The sequence below is a fragment of the Haliotis rufescens genome, unplaced genomic scaffold, assembly GCF_023055435.1.
Source record: "Haliotis rufescens isolate VD_foot unplaced genomic scaffold, xgHalRufe1.0.p SCAF_1, whole genome shotgun sequence".
Lineage (NCBI taxonomy): Eukaryota > Metazoa > Mollusca > Gastropoda > Lepetellida > Haliotidae > Haliotis > Haliotis rufescens.
The window spans coordinates 24,306,871-24,330,761 of record NW_025963779.1 but is presented as its reverse complement, the minus strand read 5'-3'; the positions used below and the strand labels follow the sequence as shown (position 1 = coordinate 24,330,761).

At 41.1% G+C, this 23,891-nt stretch overlaps 1 protein-coding gene across 1 annotated transcript; it reads right to left on the bottom strand.

The window, feature by feature from the left end:
* Window positions 1-2,296: 2,296 nt before the first annotated feature.
* Window positions 2,297-23,762, bottom strand: LOC124131650 (methylcrotonoyl-CoA carboxylase beta chain, mitochondrial-like). The gene is made up of 17 exons (XM_048393590.1): window positions 23,564-23,762; window positions 21,147-21,213; window positions 20,199-20,283; window positions 19,830-19,931; window positions 18,000-18,127; window positions 17,434-17,546; window positions 17,043-17,156; window positions 14,430-14,494; window positions 12,981-13,080; window positions 11,897-11,992; window positions 10,157-10,229; window positions 9,913-9,989; window positions 9,191-9,257; window positions 8,272-8,428; window positions 7,376-7,490; window positions 6,832-6,917; window positions 2,297-5,674 (listed from the first exon to the last, which is right to left on the bottom strand). Exons 1-17 carry the CDS (start codon window positions 23,696-23,698, stop codon window positions 5,557-5,559), a joined length of 1,698 nt encoding a protein of 565 aa, XP_048249547.1. The 5' UTR covers window positions 23,699-23,762; the 3' UTR covers window positions 2,297-5,556.
* Window positions 23,763-23,891: the final 129 nt, after the last annotated feature.

The window sequence follows — 23,891 nt, the reverse complement described above, 5'->3', positions numbered from 1 at the left end:
AGTAGCTGTTTGCTGAATGCACAGTTTTAGAGTATACGTATGTTGATGACTTATATTTTCAAAAACTGTTGAATGTGATATCTGTTTATTTATTAGCCCAGCTGTGATATTTCTTGTGATGAAGTTGTTGAGTTTGAGCCGTATGTCTTTCATGAGGATCTTGGATGGGTGTGCTGTTTTGTATAAAACAACCCAAAACAACTATCATAAAACTAAGTCAAATTTTTATGGCAAAAGTTAATGTCCATAAAAAAACTGCTTAGCGGAAATAAAAATGTTACTTTTTTTCGTGTTCGTGCCGACATCGCAAGAATGTTGTATATAAGTAGATCCATTGACACAACAAAACCAGTCAGTGTTTGATATTTGCAAAACACAAACTACAGAAGTGAAGAACATGGTGACCACATATGTCCCTTCAGACAGACAAACGATCCACATTCGCCAGAAAATTAATGACAGGCTATGGGCCCAAACTTTTACTGACTGGACTTGTGACCCCACCCAATCAGGTCCTTCCTTCCTTGCTGCTTGCATTAATCAACTTGTTCTAGATCTTTTGAAAAAGATATGTGTGTTCATATGAGTTATGCATGAAACAAAAAGCTGATTTAAGATGTAAACTTCTGAGGATATCATTTCATTGTGAAATATGGTCCTAATACAGAACACAAAGTTGATCATGTGAAAAATGTTGCTGTAATTGTTGATATGTTTATGGGAAAAAGAGACAGGCCATAGCTTTGCTATAGTGAAATTAATATTCATATTATAAGAAGACTACTTGTGTGTAAACAAACTGTCATGAATATCATGTCAAATTGTTGTTGCATTTTAGATAATTAAGATAAAGAGTGTTGGTTATTATCTATTAACAACAAAGTGAAATAAATTATGTTTTAATGAAGTTTCAGATTGTCTTTTCCCTTCATCTTTCTGTTATTTCTGTTGCCATGTTCAGAGCCAGATGTGTTTCATCTGTTGCCATGTTCAGGGCCAGATGTGTTTCATCTGTTGCCATGTTCAGGGCCAGATGTGTTTCATCTGTTGCCATGTTCAGGGCCAGATGTGTTTCATCTGTTGCCATGTTCAGGGCCAGATGTGTTTCATCTGTTGCCATGTTCAGGGCCAGATGTGTTTCATCTGTGCCATGTTCAGGGCCAGATGTGTTTCATCTGCTGCCATGTTCAGGGCCATTGTGTTTCATCTGTTGCCATGTTCAGGGCCAGATGTTTCATCTTTTGTTGAACATCTGAATGTATCAACTATTAAACTGCTCCAGATTATAGTGTGGGCTGCAAAGGCTGCCAACCAACACAATGCATTCAGTGACGGCGGTCAAGGGAGGTAACCAAGATGGGGATCAGAGTTTCCTTTCCCAAATAGCATTAATATCCACAAGTTCTTTATATGACCTATGAAAGCCTACAACATGCTTGTACAACTCGATAGTCTTGGAAAGAACACATGGGCTTCTTGTATACATACATTGCTTATTACATATGGCTTTGGTTTCATTTGGCTGTCCCATTGGTAATGCAAATGTTTTTATTTAGTACTTTCGCATGCGTGCAATTGATATGTTTCATCAGAAATGGTATTCAGATATTTATGAAAGTTCAAGATATGATACTTATCGCGAGTTCAAGTCATTGCTTGAACCAGAATCTTTTTTATCAAACTTATGGTACAGGTATTTTCGTAACCTCATTATTCATTTTAGTCTGCCTGAATGATCTAAAAATAAACACAGGGAGATTTTCATCTGTTAAGAAATCCCTAAGGTTATGCCCATTTTGTGACATTGTTGTCGAAGATGAATACCATTTTATGTTTATTTGCCCTTTATACGAAAATCTAAGAAACAAATACTTACAGAGTGGTCTTTATCTCATTTTAATGCTATAAGATTGTCTTCATTACTGTCCTGCAAGGATCCTCTAATACAACATGCACATACATCATGCGTTTTTGTTACAAAGTGAATTGTTACCTTGACTATGTATCTTATTAATATGTTATGTAACTCTGTTGTATATGGGCCTGTGGCCTTGCATACAATAAAGAATTGAATTGAACTGACACAAAGTTACTGATGACTTTCTATTAAAATACATTCAAGTTTATTTTCCAGGCAGCAGTTTTTCCTCACGGTATATTTTCGAGTCAAGATTTTCTTCAAACATTAAAACCAAATACATAAGGAAATTGCAAAGTAAGGCAAACAAAATCACTTGACATAATTCCTCCTCAAAAGCTACACGGAGCATAAATAGTTGAAAAAACAACAACAGTGTTAGAGAAACCTATTTGTTTATTTATTCCTTGGCTTTGATCTGTGACATACACAACTGACATACACCTCCAAACTGTATACCCAACAGCACACCGTTATCCATGTTATACACAAGCTGACACACTTCATACAGGTCAGTTTACATGGCACTCTCACACACAGTAGGTACATAGGGAAACTTACAACCACCAAGCATGATAACAGCAAATAACTCCTGAGTCTTTAAACAAGGCATTCAGCAATATTACAACTACAGGATGGTGGCCTGTAAATAATGAAGGCTGGACCAGACAAACCAGTATTATTATCAGCAGCTTCAGAAGCCATCAGGTTACTAGGACAACACACTCATCTGACCACCTGATTAAGTTGCTTTTTATGATAAGCTAGGTTGCTGGAGACCAACTCTACTTTTACCACAGGCTTTGTTACTTTCAATGCTCTGCCTGACAACTCTATTAGTGAGAGTGAATAGTGCTTTATACTGTATCAGCAAATTTGGCAGTCGAGCAGCAAAACCAAGCAAGTGATCAAGTAATGTGTCACAACATGTACAACACATACTCCATCTGGCAGATGAAACTAAACGTGAGTGAGTGTGGTTTTACGCTGCTCTTAGCAATATTCCAGCAATATCACGGCGGCAGACACAAGAAATGGGCTCCATGCATATCCATCTGGGAATCAAACCTTTTGCCTTAGGTGTGACCGGCGAACGCTTTGACCACTAGGCTACCTCACCATAAGGTTGGGGGAGAAACTATCATGAGAAATAAATACTTGTCACAAGACACATGCAAAATAATGCTAAATCGTTTAAATTCTCATTAGAAAGTATTGTGCATGTCATGTTACCCGCTAAGCCTCTTTGATTTCAATTCCAGTCTCATTGCATTCACAGTAACACATTGTTTATTATTGTTGGGTCAGACTGAATTCTGTTGCTGCCACGATTAGGCTGCCATTCAAGTAGGTCCTGCTCCTGTAATGTGATCAATTCACTGGCCTACAGTATGTTAAGGAACTACCATGGTCTGAAGTGCTGGAAACTGCATTGAATTTTCTGTTGATAGTCCTCATGTTCACTTTATTAAGACAGCAATTTATTAAAACTTTTGTGATTGTCAAAGAGTTACTTTCATAGAAATTACATTAGAAAATATTTTGTTGTCAAATCTCTTAGACATGACAGATCAATAATCATTCTGATCATCCAGTATCAATCACTTGTCCTAAATGGGCATTTAACTCTTCAAATACAAGTATATAGTTTTATTGTATTATTTGAATGTAAAAATATCATGGGTTGCATTATTTTGCTTTAAATGCAAATTGTTTTCCCTGAGGCAACACTGTATATTATACCTGTAGGTAAATCGCTTACTAAAATCAACCTTGTAAAACGTTATTAATCCCATATGGATAAATATTTTAAGAAAACATTACAATTTCCATATGTTAGCATTTTATTTATGTACATTTATGTCCTTAAATGTGTCTGTAGAGTGACATTCCAGCGACACAATAATACTGTTATGACCTCACACAACAGTTCATACAGTAGTAATGTCATTCTTAGAGGACCTTGTGGCTCTAATCAACACTTATTATTGCCATAAAAAATAAGCAGCCTGGGAATTTATTTACTCCTCCTCTGACATTAAATGCTGTATCCTGCTGTCTGTTGTGTGTTACTGTTACTCACACAGCCGAACCACTTGAGTCATAAGATACCCCATGTTAGTAAACAAGTCACTTCTAGGCAGAGACAATCTCAAGTAGCATGATTACAATCAAATAGGTATAAAGACTATCTACTGACTTATTAAACATGATGCATGATCGATGTTTGCACTCCTTGTCGACCATGTGGACCACTGACACAAATCCTGTAGACATGGCCTGCTTTTTTACAATATTGTATGAAACAAATACCATATTCGACGTAATAAGTGCCCATGGTGATATTTGCTAATATATTGGCTAGTGAACAATCCCAATAAGCACCCCTTCCGATTGGTCAATGTACACTTATTTATTCGTGTATAATACGCACTCGTGTGTTATATTCACCCTTAATGATGGGCAGTTAAGTTCTGGAAAATATATCTGTCGTGTATAATACGCACAGACTTTTCTTTTGTATCATTTCAGGCTGTCAGCATAAACCGGGAAATTTACAATCTTTCAACTCTGTTTTTTCTCTCACCAAAATTAAATTCTAATAAGAGCCCCCTATTTCTAATTTTGCGAGCACCCTGGGCGCTTATTAAGTCGAATACGGTATTGTGTCTCTCTACACAGTTCACATCTTACATTAAACACAACTGACCTAAGACAAGAGACGGAGCCCCCGAGGTTCAGATAAGCTGTGAATTTGTGTAAAGTGTAACATAATTCACCATTACCCAGTTAATTTTGAGTTGCTTGCGTACAATTGTACATGAAAGACGTCAAAAACCCAATGGTGTAACAACACTGTGTATAAGTACCCAAAGTAGCCTCTTCAGTTTGCATGCCTACCGTATATCGCCGTCTATAAAGCGACCCCATGTATAAGACGACCCCCCTGTACAAGCCTTTAAAATCTTCAGAAAGCTTAATGAGAGATGGAAGAGGCCACAAGGGCTGTAAGGATTCACCGATACCTACGATATCATCAATACCTAGGTACACACAGTACTTGCATCGTCAGTTTGTGAGATCACAATATGCTATAAATAGAAGAGGAACTATTAGAGTCACCTCCCATAATGGCAGAAGTGGCTTAGCGCACCTGTAAGCATAGCAGAACACAAGGATGTTGTACCTGAGGACGCGCCGACTGTTACATTTAATGACCATCCCTTCATTTATAACTGTTTTTGTCCTTGTGGTTTTCTTTGTTAAAGTTTTATGAGAAAACATTAAATATATGTACGAAGAAATAGGTTTTAGAGCTGTATTTCTGTAATTTCATCACTTCTTACTATTTGATGTGTATTGTCAGTCCGTATCGTGATACGAATCATATCGCAAGATGCCAGGCGATACTCAGTTCTAGAGGCCACTGTAATGTGTTGCTGACATTCACTACTAAAAACAAGACCAAGGGACACAACTCTGCACAGCGAGCTACTGCACCTGAGACCACTGGACCAAATACCAAATGGAGCATTCACATGGAATCGATCCCTGTTTAAAATCAGCATATCTCATATTGTGGTAGTTCAGTTCATCACTAACACTGTACACATACACACACAACCAAAGTTCATTGATTACATTCGGAAGACACCGAAAGTGGTTTCCTGTCGGGGAGCATTGAGTGCCGCACTAAGACTCAGTCCCAGCACCGTCCGAGTATCCGCAGGATCAATCACACCATCATCCCATAACCTGGAAACAACACAAAGACAGTCAGGGACCTGCACAAACAAGTGTCTAGTGTTTATTTTACTGTAATAACTAACCTCAATTTCTTCATGCAGTATTGCTTAAATAATACCTACAAAGTGTAACAGAAGCACCCTGATTTGTAATACCTCTTCATTATTTATTGTAGTGAGTTGTGTTTGGTGCCCCTTTGAGCATATCATGGCGTGTTGGCTAACTGTTGGTTGAAGGTTGTGGATGTCCACTAGTATGGTGCTGATAAACCAAGGGTCAAAATCTAATCTGGGATTCAAAGCAATGACCAGCACATGTAAGTTACGCAACTCGAATTACAGCATCTTTCACCACTGTGCTACCCACGACATCAATATAACAATAAACAGAATTTACTCCGACTGAATATCGTACACAGCCAGAAAAGAAATTGTGTTTAGAGATGATTTTTAGTACAAGGTCTTTTGTACAGACAACAGAGCCATGGTATTAATACCTTGCAATAAGGTGTGAGTCCTTACCCTTAATGAGATAGAATGTCTCTACTCACCTAGCACTAGCTTAGTAAGGACTGCCTCCCTATCCTCTACTCACCTAGCACTAGCGTAGTAAGGCCTTCCTTCCTTCTCTCTACTCACCTAGCACTAGTGTAGTAAGGACTGCCTCCCTATCCTCTACTCACCTAGCACTAGCGTAGTAAGGACTGCCTCCCTATCCTCTACTCACCTAGCACTAGCGTAGTAAGGCCTGCCTCCCTATCCTCTACTCACCTAGCACTAGTGTAGTAAGGACTGCCTCCCTATCCTCTACTCACCCTGCACTAGCGTAGTAAGGACTGCCTCCCTATTCTCTACTCACCTAGCACCAGCGTAGTAAGGCCTTCCTTCCTTCTCTCTACTCACCTAGCACTAGCGTAGTAAGGCCTGCCTCCCTATCCTCTACTCACCTAGCACTAGTGTAGTAAGGACTGCCTCCCTATCCTCTACTCACCCTGCACTAGCGTAGTAAGGACTGCCTCCCTATTCTCTACTCACCTAGCACCAGCGTAGTAAGGCCTTCCTTCCTTCTCTCTACTCACCTAGCACTAGCGTAGTAAGGACTGCCTCCCTATCCTCTACTCACCTAGCACTAGCATAGTAAGGCCTGCCTCCCTATCCTCTACTCACCTAGCACTAGCGTAGTAAGGACTGCCTTCCTTCTCGTATTTCTTTAATACAGGGTCCTTCAGTGCCTTCTCCTCCTCCTCTGTCCACTACAAACAGGCAACAAACACGCAATGTTCAGAGTGTGTCTGATCAAGTGAACCAGCTATTTCACAAAGAAATGCTGTGTGATAGTCTCTTCTTTTCATAGCCCTTCCAAATCGTGTTTCTGAACTTGAATTTCAAACACATCAGTGTTAAACCAATGTAATAAACTCTCATCAACCACAAAACAGCGGGATGCATGCTGGCATTCAAAAACAAATTTTGTATTCACCTGATGAAGGAGTAAGTATATACTTCTAAACGTATTCCTCATAATAAAGAAGTTGACATTCATTAATTATCATCCTTAACTTTTTTCACCATTAAACATTATTTAGGCATGTTAGGGGTATATATTTTGGATAACAATAACCATAAAAAACCAAGGGCCATAACCATGACAACTAATACCATAATGATCTGATAATTCACATTTAGGAAAAGCAAATGTCCATCCTCTCACCGTCTTCCCTTCACGAGATCGTTGTTCCCGTGTAATCTGAGCAAGAACGTTGGCAGCCTGTTCACCCCCCATCACGCAGATACGGGAGTTCGGCCACATGTACAGAAAACGTGGACTGAAACAACAAATATGCCCATCATGTACCAAATAGCAACTGTTCATAATCAGAAGAGTAAACCCCCCCCAAAAAAATGCATAAATAATTCACAATTCATGTATGAATACTAAAAGTGAGTTTCACAGAGATCTGATGCACACAATATTTCTGAAATGTATGTGAATGGCAACGTAAGGCAAGATTTGTAACTCTTTAGATAATCAACTTGTAATGTTCAAATCATATGGTCAAACAGATCAATAGAAAACATATAATCAACCTCCTTGTCAAAATGATGAGATCTGATTGGTCCATGTGATCTTGATAAAATATTGTGTGACCCGCCTTGGAGGGAAATAAATTTCTCAACTGGGGAATAAATCTCTTATACCCCACCATGAGCACTACAGGCTGCACATGGATTTCGGAGAGACAGAATAAATCCCTTATATAAAACCCCACTTCAAAGCAAAAAGCTGCACGCTATTCCTGAGTCAATGGAAGTCACGTGACATAGCACAAGTTAACCTCGGCTCAATCGAACAGCTATTTTCTATCAATTTTGAATTATTGTTAATTCTTTTACAATGTCACATTGAAACATCTCGGTAAGATAAATTCGTTGAAGCAGGATCACGAGGGGTACATGGGGTTTTATGCCTTCCTGCGTTAGGTTTTATACCGCGAGCCTTACAAAACCTAACGAGGGACGCATAAAACCCCATGTACCCTTCATGATCCTGCTACAACTTATATCGTATTTACATCACCAACATTTCCTCCAGGATTCTTGACCTACCTGTAAGCTCGACCACACATGCCGTAGTTGCCTGCACCATAGGACCCCCCAATGATGACAGTCAACTTGGGCACTTTAGCACATGCCACAGCAGTCACCATCTTGGCGCCATTCTTTGCTATCCCACCTGCCTCTGCCTCACTCCCCACCATGAAACCTGGCGGCAGAATATGACGGTGAGACTCACACCACACACAGTAGGGCCATAAACTGTACATGTCAATCCTAAACAGAGGCAGTTAGGAATATGTGGGATAATTGGGGTCTAAACTTAGTGATTTTCAAAAACAATTAGTAATCTTTTTTGGCATGATACTGTGGTTTGAAATAAACCCTGGTGATTTGCATCACATTTTGTCCCATTTCGCAAGTTGATAATTAATTGGTTGCAGATGAGCCTGATGAGACAATACCTTTTGCGAGGTCAATAATTATTGGCAATTTCTTTTGACAGATTTATTTAGTATTTCACATGAATCGTATTAGCAGACTTTGGTTCAAAATGTCAAAATAATTCTGCCAAATTGTTATGGTTTTCATCTCTGCATAAATACAGCAGGTCTCAACATTCAAGTTTTCCCAAGGGAGCCATCTGGCCCCTGATGTTATTTCCCTGGGAGCCAAACCAATATTGTAGCAGTGAAAACAATTCACAAGGCGCCAAGTGGAATGGACTACAACATGTAGACCAGGCTCCAGGGTCATCTTTCACTCCGACCAATGACTTGTCATCGTTAGCTAGTAAAACACCAAGTAGGCATAAGCTGAGTTCTGTTGTCGATATTTTTCATAATTAACTAGTTGTCAAGAGGGTTTGATGTACGGTAACAGCATGAAAGGTTGTTGTGCTTTTGTTTAGAATGTTTGTGGACATATAAATAGAGTAGGTTTGATGTGTTTTTCTACAAATCGAACATACCTGTAATATTTTGCAGGAATATTAAAGGGATTCCTCGTTTGCTGCACAATTCAATAAAATGAGTTGCCTAAAATAAAAACAATATTTGTTACAGTATAGGTTTTCTTTAAAAAACTGTGATGAATGTAAGACCAAGACAGCGTGTATGATTTAATAATATTAACAATATTCCAACAATATCACAGCTGGGGACACCAAGAGTGGGCTTCACACAGTTTGTCAATGTGGAATCAAACTGGATCTGCAGTATGACGAAGAAATGTTTTATCAACTGGGCTAGCCTTCTTTATTGAGGAACTGCCTCTGAAGTCTAGTGGTAGAGCATCCGACCGTAGAGCGGAAAGGTTCAATCACCAGCCACCTCATTCCAAAAGACGTCAAAAGATTGTACATGTTGCTACCCAGGCTCAAACAGGGACTGGTCAGCTTGGAGTCAGTATGGGGGGCATGGGGGGCCCAGTTGTCACTTCAGGCTTTCCTCCCACATTAAGCTGACACGCTGTGATATAACTGGAATATTGTTAACAGCGGTGTTATACCCAACTCACTCGCCCACTCGGAGTCAGTATACTGTGTCTGAGTGGGGTATTCATGTTAAACTGCAGGATTGGACACGACGTTAAACCCCATTTCACCTCACCTCTCTACTGACGTGAGAGTTGATGTACACATTGTATTTAATGATGCTTATAAACGGTGCCAGTTATATTTGTAAAAGCTACCTTAAGAGCAGAATCGGAGAATAAGACACCATTGTTTCCAATAATACCCACAGGATAACCCCAGAGTCTGGCAAAACCTGGAAACAGAACATGTCACTGCTGAAACTCATCAAGGAATCAGAAACAAATTATTTTCTTATCAAAAACAGTTGAGAAACATTTAACACTTTTTCAATATTCAACATGTCTGTGTCAAACACACAATATTGGGAACAATGACACTATAAGTATTCATCCAGCTTACCAGTTATCAACGTGTCACCATACATCGCCTTAAACTCATCAAACCGACTACCATCCACTAGCCTCGCTATAACCTGCAACAAACAAATGTCATTAACAGTCGTAAGATGTGACCCACTGTGAGCCCAGCTGCATGGACAGTGAGTTTTGTTTGTTTGTTTGTTTGTTGTTTAATGCTGCGTCCCTCCACCTCGTGGTATAAAACCTAACGAGGGTCGCAAAAAAAAACATGTAAACCCCGTGATCCAGCTACAACTCAGAATAATATCACTATTGTTTGTTTGTTTGTTGTTTAACACCACAGTCCGCAATATTCCAGCCAAATGATGGTGGTCTGTAAACAATCGAGTCTGGACCAGACAATTCAGTGACCGACATCATGAGCACCGATCTAGACAATTGGGGTACGATGACATGCATCAAAGAAGACAGTGAGCCTGACCACCCGATCCAGTTAGTCGCCTCTTGCGACAAGCATAGTAGCCTATTATGGCAAGCATGGGTTGCTGAAGACCTATTCTTCCCCGGATCTTCATGGGTCAGTACAGTGAGAGGAAACTGTGTTGAACACTGTACTGAACAAAATCTTAGTTATCGTTGGATAAAAAGTTTTTGGATGTAATTCGATTTCAGACAGCCATGTTTATCGCGATTACTCGCGCCATAACAAGGGGTGTGTCCTCACACAGACATTGTAAATACTCAGATGATGGCCTGTTTTTAAGATAAAGGCGTCTTTCATAAGTGTGTGAGATGTTTTATCGTTGTTCTTGTGTTTAGCGAGAAAACCCCAAACACAGTGATATATCATGGGGGCACTGGTGGCCCCGTCCTCTAAGGCACAGCAATTCGCTGTGCAGAGTTTTGTCCCTTGGGCATGCCAGGTAGCTATGATTGTGGATGCCTGGATTATGTTTCTAGGTTTGTCAGCACCATACCCATTCTTGTGGGTTTCAGTGAAGTAGGAAGACCTGTATCATCGGGCTTTCCTCCAACATTAAGCTGACACACCATGATATAACTGGAATACTTTTCAAAGCGGCGATACACAGCATATGGTATGTCAGCTTGATGTGGGGGGAAAGTCCAAAGTGCTACACGTCATGGATGATAACAACTTCAGGGAAACTCACAAACATGAGTATGGTGCAGACAAACCAAGGATCACAATCAGAATGAATCTGGGGTTCAAGCCCTCTACTAGCAAATAGTGTTGATAAGGATTAAAATTTGCAAGGAAAATTTGCAGCCTTAATAAGATCATTACAGCATCTGTACCCACTGCATACAACACAAATCATGCATACATCATGTGCCATTAATATTTTCTGTGTATTTATGTCAGTTGTTTATAGCAATGTTAGGCAAAACTTCTTCTATTTTTCACTTCAGGAGTGAAGGAGTGAGTGAGTATGGTTTTACGCCGCTTTTAGAAATATTTCAGCAATATCACGACGGGGGGACACCAGAAATGGACTTCACACATTGTACCCATGTCGGGAATCGAACCCGGGTCTTGGGCATGACGAGCGAACGCTTTAACCACTAGGCTACGCGACCCTTTCAGTTTAGGAATTCACCTTTAAATAATCATGTCTGGATCAGACAATCATTGAGTCGCTTCTAATGACCAGCATTGGTTGCTAGGGAGCAATTCCAACCTGGCATCCCCACAGGGTTCTCATCTTGTCAGTGCTTCCAACTATGGCTTCATACACCTGTGAAGTACAGTGTTACCCACCTGCCTGATGTCGAAGGTTTTCTTTAGGTTGTCTCCCACAATCCCATACAGCTCATCGGATGGGTACAGTGGGTCTTCAGGGGTCTCAATAGTTACCTGGGGTAACAAACAACGTCAACAACAGTCACAACAACGTTACTACAGGCAGAACTGTGCTATGTTATGTTGTCAGGTTTATATTACAATGATTCAACAAATCGCAAAAAACAATGAAGAACATAGTTCTTTCCTGATCAGCTGATTCGAACATGCGCTCACAACTTGGTAGCGTCGTATATTGGATGACATTTTGGAGAGGGGAATTTCAAGTGAGTTGTTCCCCATAGATGTAGCTGGGCAACACAGATAAATGTGACGGCCAAATGATTGCATCCAAAAGCCGGAGACATATGACAACCAGTATTGGGAGAAAAGACACAGGTGATTGATTTGAGGATTGTGAGAATATGCTGGGTAAATCCACCTGTGCATAAATGGAGTTGTTCAGGTTCTATTGATGGAGTCATCATTATTAAAATTTGGATAAATATTTTTAAAACTTTTTACGAACATCTTTAAAGAGGCTTTAAATAATGTTGATATCTCATATAAGAAATATACGACTCGTGGTCATGGTTTATCGTACAGAAAAACACTGTAGGGAGAATGAACCACTCGTGGCTGTGCACCTCATGGCATATTCTCCCTGCAGTGTTTTATTGTACGATAAACAACACCAACTCATCGCTTATTTCTTGAATAAGGTAAGTGTACAAAATTTCTTACTAAGTACTAACAATATGCTGCATGTATGGTAAAATCTCTCCCCGTACACGCCTTCACCCAATGTTTTATTTAGCAAATTATAAATTATACACATTTGCCTGGAAGGTTTATCCAGCTTCATGCAAGTTTCTAGAAATGTTTGAGCAGAAATAAATTTGAGAAAACTAATCATGCTGCACTTAAATAACATACAAAGTTGAAGGATATGTGTACTCATATAGCACTATGCAACCATCTAATCAGCTGTTGTAATCAAAGACACATTGATGGGATTTTAAATCACTGGCTAATCAAAATAACACATTTTCCAAAGTCTTACCCCTGGAGATTTGTCATAGTTAATGTTTCTAATGACCCTCCTGGCCAAGTGCAGTGCATGCTGGTCGTCCTGTGCATAGTAGTCTGTCACTCCAGACTTCCTGAAATATAGCACTAAATGTAAGCAAGATTGATTCGATTAAATCATTTATATGTTAAAAAGCATTATCTAAAAAAAAGAGTGAAAATACTCTAATACAGACCCACATGTTTCCTTCAACAGTTCCCTTAATGTATGTATTACAATAGATTCTAGGATTTTGTGAGAGTGAGTGCTCAGTCTTCACCACAAAAAATATCCCCCAAAGTATTCATGATCCCTAACTTGTTTTGTTTAGTATATATAACAATGCAAAGAACTACATGTAAAATATTGACCATCCCACCACTGATCTTATAGTAAATATATACATCAACATACCATATATGCCGTAATAAGCGCCCTGTGCACTAAGAAAATTGATAAAGGGGAGGGGGGGGGGGGGGGGGGGGAGGGGGGGGTAGTGCTTATTAAACCCATACACAAGTTTAATTTGCTGTCAGAGATCAAGCGACAGAGAATAAACTTAGGTCAAACATTGATGAAAATAAAATGTTCACGCTTGGCAATTATGTACCACTTCTTTCCTGCAGTGTTTTGGGGCCAGGAGCCTCTCATATGCTGTATGCCATATTGAAAACAGTTATTGACAACTAGTGAGTATGTTTGACGCCGCTTTCAGCAATATTCGAGCAATATCACAGTGGGGGACACCAGAAATGGGCATCACATATTGTACCCATGTCGGGAATCAAACCTGGGTCTTCGGAGTTCGAACGAACGCTTTAACCCCTGGGCTACCCGACCGCCCTATTAACAACTACAATGGACATTTCTTAAATACCCTGACGCTTACCTTCCGTCTTAATGAAATCCCGAAATTTTCATCAGGGTTTGAAGTCTCTTGAAGTGCCAATGGCATGATCAAAATCATAATGGCATGGCCTTAAACGCGTTTAAGACACAAAAAACTTGTTACAAATTATATAATATAAATCTACTGATAAATCTACTTTTTCACAAGTAAAATGGTCAAATGCATGGAAAATGTTGAATGCATGAACCCAAGCTATGAGAGGGATTTCAAGTAACCCATTCGCTTTTTCATTGAAGGTATTCTTCTGGTTGCCACACTTCAATCCCCAACAACCTTACGAGTGCCCTGTGACACACTGGAAAAACAACAACATTTCTGTCACTGTTAGACTTGACCGTTGTTCTTAATTCCCTAATGTGTTCCTGACCTGTGAGAACATTTGTTATACAATGCCTATCAGATTCCCAAAGCCATAAAGTTTTTAACATGAAAAAGAGAACAAACAACCCAAAGCAGGGCTGCTGAAAAGGAGGCTGGCATTTCCTTCCTCAGATTTCCTGTGATGTATTCAAGCAGTTGGAGTGATTTCTTACCCACAATGCAAGTCAGCCCCACCCAGGTCTTCTGCTGACACTTCCTCCCCTGTTGCAGCCTTCACCTGTTGGGACAAACAGTTCCAGGACACATCACACCACAGTGCATAGAACATAAACAGTGAGAGACACCCCATTACAGTGGAGTTGCCTCCCTTGGCAACACTACAACAGTGCATTAGATCATGGTGTATCAACATAAACAGTTGGAGACACCCCAGTACACTGGAGTTGCCTCTCTTGGCAACACTACAACAGTGCATTAGATTATGGTGTAGGCAGTCGTATCAACATAAACAGTTGGAGACACCCCAGTACACTGGAGTTGCCTCCCTTGGCAACACTACAACAGTGCATTAGATCATGGTGTAGGCAGTCGTATCAACATAAACAGTGAGAGACACCCCAGTACAGTGGAGTTGCCTGCCTTGGCAACACTACAACAGTGCATTAGATCATGGTGTAGGCAGTCATATCAACATAATCAGTCAGAGACACCCCAGTACAGTGGAGTTGCCTGCCTTGGCAACACTACAACAGTGCATTAGATCATGGTGTAGGCAGTCGTATCAACATAAACAGTGAGAGACACCCCAGCACAATGGAGTTGCCTCCCTTGGCAACACTACAACAGTGCATTAGATCATGGTGTAGGCAGTCGTATCAACATAAACAGTCGGAGACACCCCGGTACACTGGCGTTGCCTCCCTTGGCAACACTACAATAGTGCATTAGATCATGGTGTAGGCAGTCGTATCAACATAAACAGTCGGAGGCACCCCAGAACACTGGAGTTGCCTCCCTTGGCAGCACTACAACAGTGCATTTGATCATGGTGTAGGCAGTCGTATCAACATAAACAGTAAGAGACAGCCCAGCACAGTGGAGTTGCCTCCCTTGGCAACACTACAACAGTGCATTAGATCATGGTGTAGTCAGTCGTATCAACAATCAGTCAGAGACACCCCAGAGCACTGGAGTTGCCTCCCTTGGCATCACTACAACAGTGCATTAGATCCGGGTGTAGGCAGCCGTATCAACACAAACAGTCGGAGGCACCCCGGATCACTTGAGTTGCCTCCCTTGGCAACACTACAATAGTGTTTTAGATCATGGTGTAGGCAGTTGTATCAACATAAACAGTCGGAGACACCTCAGTACACTTGAGTTGCCTCCCTTGGCAACACTTCAACAGTGCATAAGATCATGGTGTAGGCAGTCGTATCAACATAAACAGTCGGACACACCCCAGTACAATGGAGTTGCCTCCCTTGGCAGCACCACAACAGTGCATTAGATCATGGTGTAGGCAGTCGTATCAACACACACAGTCGGAGACACCCCAGTACAATGGAGTTGCCTCCTTTGGCAACACTACAACAGTGCATTAGATCATGGTGTAGGCAGTCGTATCAACATAATCAGTCAGAGACACCCCAGTACACTGGAGTTGCCTCCCTTGGCAACACTACAACAGTGCATTAGATCATGGTGTAGGCAGTCGTATCAACATAATCAGTCAGAGACACCCCAGTACACTGGAGTTGCCTCCCTTGGCAACACTACAACAGTGCATTAGATCCGGGTGAAGGCAGACGCATCAACATAAACAGTCGGAGACACCCCAGTAATGAACCCAATTCTTGAGACCAACATCGGATACCCAGGTAGGGCTGGGTCACAGTGGGGCAGGTACCTGGGTAGCAAATTTGGACTGGTCCCAGCCCTAGTAGATGCAGCATGGTAACATAGTCATAACTTATTGTTCAAAGGTACCTTGACGAAGGTTCAAAGGGAGATAATCAAATCAAACACCATCATTTTAATTTGATGATACTTGTTCATTTTGGCTGACTTTGTGATCAAGGCAAGAGTGTTAACTGACTAAGTCCAGTTTCCACCCTTGCCGAACTAGGCTGGAATTCCTGGGCTCGATCGTAACGCCACCAGAGGCTATTACGAATTATGTCCCTTCTATGCCTCTCCTATGAACCACTGAGATTCCACCTCTCATATCACTTGCATTTGCTCCAACCAAAACTGCGGCGCCCAGTCAAGATGATCTGATGGATAATCAAGATCTATATATTGAGATGAAACGAATCTTACATTGCGAAGTGCATCAAATCACGCGAGCACCTTGATTAAAAACAGGAAAACAATTAGAAAATATCTGTTGACAACAAGTTAGCGGCGTACATGCTTTGCAAATCCTGCAATCGACCGAAATCTGCATGACAGTTTACGAACAGGATTTCGATTTCGAAGTGCAATTTGGTTTGGACTAAGCATAAACTCGTTAGTCCAGCCAAAATGTTACTCCATAATACCAGCCTAGTTCGGCAAGGGTGGAAACTAGACTTTTATAGTCAGTTAACTCACTTGCCTCGGGAAGATGACAATAAACTGATAATATTTGTAATGTAAAGGGAGATAACTTTAGGTACCAATACTAATAGAAACATGCAGAATTTTCTTATTACAAGGGGAGATAATCCAGCATAATTTCACGGGCATGTTTCCATTTCTTTCAATATTATTACAGAATCATTTACATAGGTCATGATATCAATATGAACAGACTGTCAAATGGTATCTTAAAGATTTCTTACCAGTGGTGGCCCGGCCAAGAAAATTGTTCCCTGTTTCCGGACAATGATACTCTCGTCTGACATGGCTGGGACATAGGCCCCACCTGCAGTACAGCTGCCGAGAACAACAGCCACCTGCAACACACATCATACCACCTGTTTGTTTGTTGTTGTTATTCAGTGCAGCAAATACTGTAAGTCCCTTCATACAAGAATAGGCTATACAACGCCACATGTAAGCAGTAGGGGTCATTAACTCTGGGATATGAAGATAAGTTTTCAGTTGAAGTTAGTAACCTGGAACTTGTTGAAGGCATAGCTGGTTCGATCAATAAATGCAGCATATGACAAAATTATCTTATTACTATATATCCACATACCTAAGAATGTTTGTGATGCTAATACATTTTACCTGCGGAATTCCTTGTGCGGACATATTGGCTTGATTAAAAAATATCCGACCAAAGTGGTCCCTGTCTGGGAACACTTCATCTTGTCGAGGTAGATTGGCCCCACCAGAATCAACTGGAAGACAACATTATTTGGAAACAATTACACAAACTTATTGATACTTGCACAGCTAAGGGATGCAACTCTGCATAGTAACAAATAGTGCCTGATACCTACCAAGCCCCCATGGGTGTATGTAAGTCGGTCACAGTGATACATAATCTATTGCCCAAAGAGTGGCAATCAGTTTCCTTGTTAATGGGAATAATGAACTTTGGATATCTAGGAACAATGAGCAGATTTTGAGGGTTTGCCAAGAGTTTGATTTGCATTTGATTGCGTGTGTACTCTTTCCCGATCTCATTTAAATCAGATCCTAGTGCTTGCTACCAAGTTAGCGGTAGTGAACACTTGGGTCTGATTTTAATGAGATTATGGAATATCATTTTGATTATCATTTCATTGGTGAGGAATAACTATTCACATTAATATCACACCTATATTTATATGTAGATGTAGCTGCCTCACCTAGATAAATACATGGCAGGTTATTTTGCTGAGCTATCTCCTGGGCTCTCAGATGTTTTTTCACTGTGACAGGATAGTAGGCTCCTCCCTTGACTGTGGGGTCGTTGGTGACGATCATACACTCCACACTGAAACACATGACATGCAGCCCTCACAGCTTCATCACTTCATGACATTACCCCCATTAAAACATCATTCAATGGTTCTTGTGTCCTGTTATTCTAACTCAGCCATTCGGAACACTTTCCTATCCTTAACGTCAGTATATTTTACAGCATTAGGGATGTGATCTTGACACAACCAGTAAAAACAACCCTATTAAAGATGAGAAACATGCTACAGGCTTGAAATTGTGATGTCACCTCTCATCCTTATACACGATTAAGGATTCCTGCGATTATCTCCCCTGCAACAACTTCATCTCTTAATAAGCCTTATCGTTACACTCGCCTGATTCCTGCAAGTATCACTCCTGCAACGACTTCGTCTCTCACCTTGACACTTGCCTGATTCCTGTGATTATCTCCCCAGCAGGGACGTCTTCTCTTACCCCGACACACGCTTGATTTATGTGATGTATCTCTCGTCTCTTACCCTGACATTCGCCCGATTCCAGTGATTATCCCCCCAGCAGGGATGTCTTATCTTAGCCCAACACCAGCCCGATTCCAGTAATTATCCCCCCAGCAGGGACATCTTCTCTTACCCCGGCACTCGCCCGATTCCAGTGATTATCCCCCCAGCAGAGACGTCTTCTCTTACCCCGGCACTCGCCCAATTCCAGTGATTATCCCCCCAGCAGGGACGTCTTCTCTTACCCCGGCACTCGCCCGATTCCAGTGATTATCCCCCCAGCAGGGACATCTTCTCTTACCCAGACACCTCGCCCGATTCCAGTGATTATCCCCCCAGCAGGGACATCTTCTCTTACCCCGACACTCGGCCGATTCCTGCGATTATCTCCCCAGCAGGGACGTCTTCTCTTAACCCTGACACTTGCATGATTCCAGTGATTATCCCCCCAGCAGGGACGTCTTCTCTTACCCTGACACTCGCCCGATTCCAGTGATTATCCCCCCAGCAGGGACGTCTTCTCTTACCCTGACACTCGCCCGATTCCAGTGATTATCTCCCCAGCAGGGACGTCTTCTCTTACCCTGACACTAGCCTGATTCCTGTGATTATCCCCCCAGCAGGGACGTCTTCTCTTACCCCGACACTCGCCCGATTCCAGTGATTATCCCCCCAGCAGGGATGTCTTCTCTTACCCCGGCACTCGCCCGATTCCAGTGATTATCCCCCCAGCAGGGTCATCTTCTCCTACCCAGACACTCGCCCAATTCCAGTGATTATCTCCCCAGCAGGGACGTCTTCTCTTACCCCGGCCTTCTCGACCAATTCCTGCGATTATCTCCCCAGCAGGGACGTCTTCTCTTACCCCGACACTAGCATGATTCCAGTGATTATCCCCCCAGCAGGGACGTCTTCTCTTACCCTGACACTCGCCAGATTCCAGTAATTATCCCCCCAGCAGGGACATCTTCTCTTACCCAGACACTCGCCCAATTCCAGTGATTATCTCCCCAGCAGGGACGTCTTCTCTTACCCCGACACTCGCCCGATTCCAGTGATTATCCCCCCAGCAGGGACGTCTTCTCTTACCCCGACACTCGCCCGATTCCAGTGATTATCTCCCCAGCAGGAATGTCTTCTCTTACCCAGACACTCGCCCAATTCCAGTGATTATCCCCCCAGCAGGGACGTCTTCTCTTACCCCGACACTCGCCCAATTCCAGTGATTATCCCCCCAGCAGGGACGTCTTTTCTTACCCCGACACTCGCCCGATTCCAGTGATTATCCCCCCAGCAGGGACGTCTTCTCCCTTGTACAAATTGTAACCAGCCAATTGACTCAACTCAAGGAATGGCGACCTGCAAGAAAACCAACACCATATTTCAGTTCCAATTCTGCATCAACAAGATTCTCCAGAGTAATAATAGGCTCCTGCCTGAAGCAATCTTTTCCATCTTGAAGACATAAACTTTTCATACTTTCATATTTCATCATTTGCAAAAATTGAGTCTTCTTAATTCAGACAAACAATTTCAGTGTGGAAAGATTCCATGAAACACCACAATACGGCAACTATGCATACAGTGAATACATTTTCTTAAGGTGTAGAATAGTTGCCAACTTACTCTGGGTCTAACAAGGTGTTGATTCTGTCTCTGGGCAGCATCTTACCCCGAGAGGTGTGTCGGTCTCTGGCCTTTACCCCGCCGCCTGCAGATGTAAGACATCACACAACTAGCCACAGTCATCTGTATTCCCTGAGTACTACATAAAATCACACAAGTAAACACAGTCAGCTGTTTGCCATGAGTACTACATAAAATCACACAAGTAGACACAGTCAGCTGTAGTCCCTGAGTACTACATAAAATCACACAAGTAGACACAGTCAGCTGTATTCCCTGAGTACTACATAAAATCACACAAGTAGACACAGTCAGCTGTAGTCCCTGAGTACTACATAAAATCACACAAGTAGACACAGTCAGCTGTATTCCCTGAGTACTACATAAAATCACACAAGTAGACACAGTCAGCTGTAGTCCCTGAGTACTACATAAAATCACACAAGTAGACACAGTCAGCTGTAGTCCCTGAGTACTTCATAAAATCACACAAGTAGACACAGTCAGCTGTAGTCCCTGAGTACTACATAAAATCACACAAGTAGACACAGTCAGCTGTATTCCCTGAGTACTACATATAATCACACAGGTAGACACAGTGAGCTGTAGTCCCTGAGTACTACATAAAAACACACAAGTAAACACAGTCAGCTGTTTGCCACGTGTTACAATGTATTTATTCGCCATTGTAAGATCTCAGTGTAAATGTCACTAACGGTAATGAATTTAGTCAGTTAATCTGTAATTAAGCAGTACACTCTTTCCATCATACAGACAGAGCTTTGTACTAGTGGTCGGAGGCAACATTAATGTATGTATGGATCAAGATACTTATTGAACAAGTGTTGGTCATGTTAGGATACCAGTCACTATCAGAAAAGACAGCATGAATCAAGCTATGACAGCACACATCAATGCAATCATGTAACTTTTTGGTGATAAACATACCTTCACAAATCCTTCCAACATTCTGTTTCAACTCATCCACAAGAGCTTTCATTCGAACATAATTCTCCTAAAGGAAAAATCACAATTATTAATGTCAAAACAAGTCCCACAGGAAATAGATAGTTTTCGGACCAACAATGTTGAAATGTGTGCAATGTCAAAAAAACCCAGCAATTCAGGGATCATAAACAATTAAACTTGGTCAATACCAATTTAAAATTGGAAATAAAAAAACCTTGACATGATCATTTACCGATTAAATTGTATTTCCTGTTCTGATAGGCATTGTTTTATATGCAGAGATTAAGATTACCAAGTGTGTTTTCTCATAAACTAAGCAGGAAGTAGCAATCAGCTGTACACACGTTTCTCGGAATCTACCGGTGATTTGGTTAATAACAATCCAATAATATAACTTTAAAGAATTTTGATACAATAATCGAAAGAATTGAATCTGAAACTATTATTATATTCAGAATATTTTTTCCGATATCATGTTATTTTATTAGCATTTTACTATATATATTTGAAATAAATTAAAAACCATAAGTGTAGCACTTTGGTACAGCTGATCCCTATTGCCGGATGTCGTACGGAACAATTTGACCAATCATCGTTGATGCTCCCACGCTCACAATAGTGAAAACTTTATGTTGACACATAATAGTCAAACTACAACAAATATGACTTTCTGCGAGTCAAAGCATGGCATTTATGATATATATATCCATTCTCTATCCACAAAAGTTCGTTTCAAGGCGTCAATAGCGGTAAAATGACCGTGGTTGCTGTAAATAACGGTGAGTTGTCCGATCTCCTCATCACTTCACATACAATTTTGTCGAAATGAAAACATACAATACTGAATGAAATTTTGAATAAAATCAATAAAATAGATTACAAAGGTAAGTCTAGATATATAATTAACTGTTTTTTATTACCTGACATTGTGATTACATGATTAGTTTGCATACTTCATTGCGGATTGGTTGACACGGTATTTCCGGTTACGTGCCAACAGTAATGTTCGGGGGGTATCAAAACTCTTCAACCCTGTGTATAAGACGACCCCCCTTGAAAGCCCACTAGTTCGAGGTACGAAAAACTCGCCTTATACACAGCGATATACAGTACCTAGAAAACTGCATTCCTGTGCATAATAATGAAACGTGCCAAAATGAAAAAAAATTACAGTGAAATACATCGAAACCAGAAAAAAATAATATTGAAAATGAAAATGCTTGCATGAACAGGCGCTTGCTATATAATGTGCAGCCGCAGCCCATACTTAGTGAACGAATATTGGAAACTCAACATTACTGGGATTATTTAGTAACTGTGTTTAGAGATGACAGAATCATTGTTAGCCCTGATTATGATTCTTGGATTGTCAGCACCACACATGTGCTTGTGGGTTTTAAGTAGTAAGCATCCAAGATCTGCATCATTTCGGGCTTTCCTCCCTCGCACATCAAGCTGACATGCCGGGATATAACTGGAATACTGTTCAAAGCGGCGTTAAACCCAACTCACTCATCAATGTTTCCCAGTTGATTTGCTTATTCTTTTTTAATTTTTTTTGTAGCAACTGTGGCCAATTATTTGGGAGCAGTGCACTTTTTCAGATCCAATTAGCGCTGTGGGGGCTCGAACGCGCTTCGCCGGCTCACCGGCTCTGCTAATTAATGCGTTAATTAGCCGACGCTCTACCACTGGACCACAGGCGCTATCACATGTAATCAGTGCTCATTTAACAGGTCATTAGAATCCCCATTGACATGCATGCGTAATTCAGTAAACAATGAATTGCACATGCGTGTGACGTCACTGCCCGCTCTCCCATTCATCTTTACTTGAAACCACACCCGCAATTGTTTATGTCAACATGACCGACCATTTGGATTAACTGGATTAACGCTTGAAAAGGTAAGAATTTATGGCTAACCCTTGCCCAAAGCCAGCTGACCCTAATGACCGAAAAGGGGTTTTGGATCGTAAAGACGTGTAAGTTTCCCTAAGACCGAAAAACGGGTGTTGGATCGTAAAGTTGTGTAAGTTTCCCTAAGACCTAGAACGGGTGTTTGATCGTAAAGATGTGTAAGTTTCCCTAAGACCGAGAACGGGTGTTTGATTGTAAAGATGTGTAAGTTTCCCTAAGACCGAAAACGGATGTTGGATCGTGAAGCGAGGTAACGGTATAACGAGACAGCGGTGGCACTATAGCGCCGTAATTGAGCGGATGGTAGAGCTCGGGCTGCGCCCGGTAAACTGCATTGTTGCCAATTATTTAGCTAAAACATGGGTATTTGGCAAATGTCTAATTACAGAGCTCACAATGTCTACAGCCCTTGCTTGCATGATGAATGTCAGAATGAATGAGTATCATAATATCAACAAAAATGTATCTAAAATAAGACCTGATATTCTGGTGAACTAAAGTCCGGCGAAGAGCCTATCGGAGCAACTTCATCCAAATGGTATTTTCGTCGAATGACATGCCAACATCGTGCGCGAATCAGAGGTGCTAAAGAGTTTACCGACTTTCTGAACATATTTGCCTATTCCGCACAGCCTTTGCTCTTTGCGGAAAATATCTAGAGTTACTCCCCTTGCATTTCTACGAAAGTATCCTGACTTGGTTTATTGATTATAATGAAGAAATTTTACACCACAAACTATTTATAAAGTGATTCTATATCGAATAATATATTTGTTTTGCATTTGTTACAGTGTTGTCTATCCAAC